This window comes from Monosiga brevicollis, genomic scaffold (genome assembly GCF_000002865.3).
Source record: "Monosiga brevicollis MX1 MONBRscaffold_38 genomic scaffold, whole genome shotgun sequence".
NCBI classification, from domain to species: Eukaryota; class Choanoflagellata; order Craspedida; family Salpingoecidae; genus Monosiga; species Monosiga brevicollis.
Genome location: NW_001865075.1, coordinates 355,758 through 360,010, shown reverse-complemented (window position 1 = coordinate 360,010; position 4,253 = coordinate 355,758). Strand labels below are relative to the sequence as shown.

The window sequence follows — 4,253 nt, the reverse complement described above, 5'->3', positions numbered from 1 at the left end:
CCCCCCCCCCCCCCCCCCCCCCCCCCCCCCCCAAGGCTGCCGTTTCCTCTTACCCCGACAACAAGAAAAAAAAAAAAGTGAGAGAGACAGAGAGAGAGAGCGTGTGTGGTGGGATTCACATGCCCAGAACCAGATTACCAAGATGAATTGCTGACATTTCGGAGGCGAGAATGTTGAAGGCACGATTTCTTTTTGACATGTGGCTCTCCGCTCCCGCTCTCTCAAACTCTCTTTTCTCTCTTCTCTTCTCTCTTCTCTCTCTTCTCTCTCTTCTCTCTTCTCTTCTCTCTTCTCGCTCTTTACTTCTCTCTTTCTCAAACCGACCAAACCAATTCATTTCTTCTCTCTCTCTCTCTTCTCTCTTCTTCTCTCTCTTCTCTCTCTTCTCTCTCTCACTGCTCTCTCTCTCTTCTCTCTCTCTTTTCTCTTCCCTCTCTCTGATATTTTTGCCTCTGGAAATTCAGTGGGACCGTCGCGATGGCAGCGAACAAGACGTTGCGTGCCGTGCCGCTAACTTGTAGTGGGCACACCCGTCCCGTGATGGAGATTGCCTTTAGTGACATGACCGATGAGGGCTACTTTCTAGCCTCTGCTTGCAAAGGTTTGCAAAAAAAAAACTTGCTCGCTACCCGTGGCACCCCCTTGTCTCGCTCGCTCATGGCGCATGCTCTCGTAGATTTCAAACCAATGCTGCGCCGCGGCGAGACCGGGGACTGGGTCGGGACTTTTGAAGGTCATTCGGTTCGTGTTTGGTGCATACAACTCGTCTGGAAAATTTCGAGGCAAAGAAGAAAAACATCAAGCGGTCAAGGGTCTTGTTTCTGCCCTTCTGCTCTCTAATGTGCTACTGTCTTTGCTCCTTGGGAAACAGGGCGCGGTCTGGGGCGTCGCCATCAATCACGATGCATCGCTTGTAGCCACGGCTGCCGCTGACTTTACCGCGTAAGTATATGTCGCCCATCATTGGGCCCTTTTCCGGTGTACCGCGCGTACCTGAGTTCACGTGGGACGGGACTGTCTCACCTGACTTTAACAGGAAAGTTTTTGACGCCGTTACGGGTGCCATGTTGCTGGAGCTGAGTCACCCGCACATTGTCAAATCAGTTGCCTTCAACCACGTGCGTGCTCGTGAATGCTGCACTCCAATGACCCGTCATGCACACCTATAGACTCCTTCTTTTGCCCTTGCCTCAAGCCATGGTATCCTCACAAACGCTGCGTGCCCTGCAACCAGGACTCGACGCTGCTGGCCACCGGATGCAACGATGGCCACATTCGCATCATGACCCTTGCGCGTTCCAATACCAGTCTCGCTGCTATCAATGAAGAAAGCTTCAAGCTTCACAAGTCGCTGATTCGCAAAGTCCTCTTTGTCGGCGAGAACAGCGAGTACATTGTGAGCGGTGGCGATGAAGAGCACGTTTGGTACGCCACGGCGTATCTCGCTTCGGGGTGCCGACGACTCTGATCATCCTCGACCATGCAAAAGAACACCATCGCCCTTTTCTCACTCCCTCGCCTTTTTGCTCGTTTTCTGCTGCACAGTATTTTCAATTGTAGTACGCAAACCACGACCACTGTAGCACTTCCTGCCAGCGTCAAAGACATCTCTTTGATAGATGGGTATGTGCTCTACCACTTGCTTGGCTGCCTTGCAAGCACGTGCTGGTGGCTACCCACCTTGCCTCAATTTTCATTTTCATGGTCGCCAGGTTCCCTACGCACATCCTGGTCGCCACTGGCCCTTCAATTGCTCGAATTGATGTGACAAGGTAGGTGGAACGCCCGTCACCTTCCCCTTGTCGAGGAGATGACTTACTGCTGGATTTTCCAGCGCTGTTCGCCCGCTTGATTCTGCCTGCCTCTGCCAAGCTCATGCCGTTGCATGTCTATCCTGCACCAGTGCCAGCGTCATTTGGGAACACAAACCCGAGACACCTGCGCTTTCCGCAGCCTTGGTCCCTGCCCTGGATCGCCTTGTGTGGGTGGGCGAAGCCAATTTGGTGGTCGAGTGCACCGCCGATGGTACCGTGCAACACCAACACAAGGCCCACTTTGGAACCATCCACTGCGTGCGCTTCAGCCCAGACCACCAGCTCTTCGCAACCTGTGCCGAAGACAGCACCATCCGCCTTTGGCCCACATTTGTGGGCAACAATTACGGTCTCTGGCAGTATCAACAGTAGTGTGTGATGCCTGGCGTCAGCACGCCTCTTTCGAAAAGCACAACTCAACCCCCGACCAGCCCCAAACGCACTTGCACCTTGCCTCTCCCTTGCTTCCCTCCTTCCCTCCCCATTCAACCTTGGATATGTGGGCGCAGCGCGCTCCGCCAATCACCTCTCCTTGGCACCCATTGTAAGCTGAAATTGACTCGTGTGATCTGAGCTGGCGTTGCAGTCTTTATCTTGATTGTCCCATGCAGAAGCCAAATGTGCATGCCACAGAGCGTCCACAGTAGGCATCAACAGGCCTGAGCTTTGGGCGCCATGGCTTACAAAACATAGTTTGACGCAACTCAAAAGGTCTGGGCTGACAACGATGCATCGACAAGCACGCGACAAGCAAGCCAGGCCAAGTGTGCCAGTGCTGGATGAGCGGTCGGCAGCTCAACATTACCCTCAGTTTGGCGCGCTCCGGCCGCTCAGCGCAGCCACAGGTGTGCATGCACGCGATTGCACCCGCACCACGTCCCCAGTGTGCAGCATGCCTACATGAAACCATTGTCCACCAGGACGGTCCGGTTACTTGGCATCAAGTGCCAGCTCAACATGTCGCCACGCCCTTTCAATAAACATACCCGCTCGTGCAACGGCGACGGCATTGGCGCCAAAGTAGGGCGTGTTGTTGTGGTCACGGTAGGTCTTCAATGTCAGTGTGGGCTCCTGGTCTGGATCACGGGTGCCCGTTTCTTGGTTGACGGTGGGCATGGAGCACCGCGAGCACGGCTGGGCATCACATGGTTACCAATAATACGGCAGTGCATTGTGAGAACGATACTAAAACAGCTTCTGCTCCATACGCCTCATTCGCAGACACATTTCTCAGAGGTTGGAGATGACACGTACCTTGCACGCCTTCATGGGCAGATGCCCTATCGTCAAATCGTACCACCAGTCCTCCTCGTGGGCTTCGCAGCCATCCACCACGACATTTGGCCTGATTGAGTTCAGAGAGTGACACACATGAAAAGGTTTCGAATGAGTTGCGTTTTGAGCTTGTTACACCCGAACCCCCGCCCCCACGAAAACACACGCTCAAGCGCACGCCAGCACCTGAAGCGATCCCAGTTCAAGTGCAGATCGTTGTTCCACTTGTGACGCAATTTGCTATTCAGCTGCTCGAGTGCAGCTTCACTGCCAATCTACGCCCCGCGCGACTGAGAGTAAGGCGCAGTACAATCGTGTCAATAGGAGAAAGACGAGATTCTTCTTCTGCTCCACGACAACTGACCAATAGAGGGTAGCCGTCCGCGAAACGCAGGGTGCGCTCCTCCTCAGTGTAGAATCTAAATAAAATTGACACCCAGGCTCAGTGTTAGTTGAGGGTGACTGGCTCAAGCAGATCTTCATCCTTGGCGGGCCAGATACGGCATGTTGACTGCGTACTGTGGCGAGAGCTGACGCGCTGTGGGGATTGACTCGACAAGCATGACGGGAGACCCCAAGACTTGGCTAAACCAGGCATCGCTAAGACAATTCATCATGCGGCAAACCCAGCCAAGGAGCCATGAGAGTGAGCCCAATTCATGGAGGTGATGAACAACCTGCACAGCATGAAACCAAACAGTGGACAAAGAACCTACTGTTCGACACTGACGTGCAGCGCCCGTACAGTATCCCCCCAAATGATGCAGTCCAACTCGCGGCGCTGCGTTGACAGCCGTGGCCGGCTCACGTTGCTGGGTGTAGCATCATCTGCGTGCCACGCGTCATGAGCAATGCAAAAGATCGAGCAGAGTGTCATTTTGAATGCAGAAGAAAGAGTGGTGCAGGTAAGGTCGGCGACAACCTACGAGCATGGGCCTGTGGCAGAGCAATGTCCTGGGCATCAACGTGGCCCAGAGAAATGGGTGTCATGTCTGGAGCTTCGGCCAACAATTCATGGTTGCAGAGTCGCATGCGAATCAATGCCTGGACAAACGAGGGGTGGGGGATAAGAAAGGAGTGCAATAAAGATTGCGGTTCAGCTCAAGCCAAGCCATGATGAGTCGCAGCAGCAACAAAGCTCACGGCGCAGCAGGCGCACTGACC

General features: G+C 54.1%; 2 protein-coding genes across 2 annotated transcripts in view; one reads left to right on the top strand and one right to left on the bottom strand.

Annotated features, from left to right (window-relative positions):
* Positions 1 to 477: 477 nt before the first annotated feature.
* MONBRDRAFT_29797 (uncharacterized protein) lies at positions 478 to 2,186 on the top strand (the record flags this gene model as incomplete). The annotated part of the gene is made up of 7 exons (XM_001750251.1): positions 478 to 601; positions 677 to 741; positions 872 to 942; positions 1,037 to 1,118; positions 1,235 to 1,396; positions 1,777 to 1,887; positions 1,935 to 2,186. 7 exons carry the CDS (start codon positions 478 to 480, stop codon positions 2,184 to 2,186), a joined length of 867 nt encoding a protein of 288 aa, XP_001750303.1.
* Positions 2,187 to 2,621: 435 nt separating this feature from the next.
* MONBRDRAFT_34506 (uncharacterized protein) overlaps positions 2,622 to 4,253 on the bottom strand; it is a gene marked incomplete at its 3' end in the record, with an annotated part of 6,328 nt that continues 4,696 nt past the window's right edge. The window contains exons 11-18 of the mRNA XM_001750212.1: positions 4,016 to 4,133; positions 3,806 to 3,917; positions 3,609 to 3,689; positions 3,454 to 3,508; positions 3,276 to 3,364; positions 3,069 to 3,159; positions 2,801 to 2,948; positions 2,622 to 2,710 (exon numbers count right to left, since the gene is read on the bottom strand). Of these exons, the coding sequence (XP_001750264.1) occupies positions 2,622 to 2,710; positions 2,801 to 2,948; positions 3,069 to 3,159; positions 3,276 to 3,364; positions 3,454 to 3,508; positions 3,609 to 3,689; positions 3,806 to 3,917; positions 4,016 to 4,133 (783 nt within the window). The remainder of the gene's footprint in view (positions 2,711 to 2,800; positions 2,949 to 3,068; positions 3,160 to 3,275; positions 3,365 to 3,453; positions 3,509 to 3,608; positions 3,690 to 3,805; positions 3,918 to 4,015; positions 4,134 to 4,253) is intronic.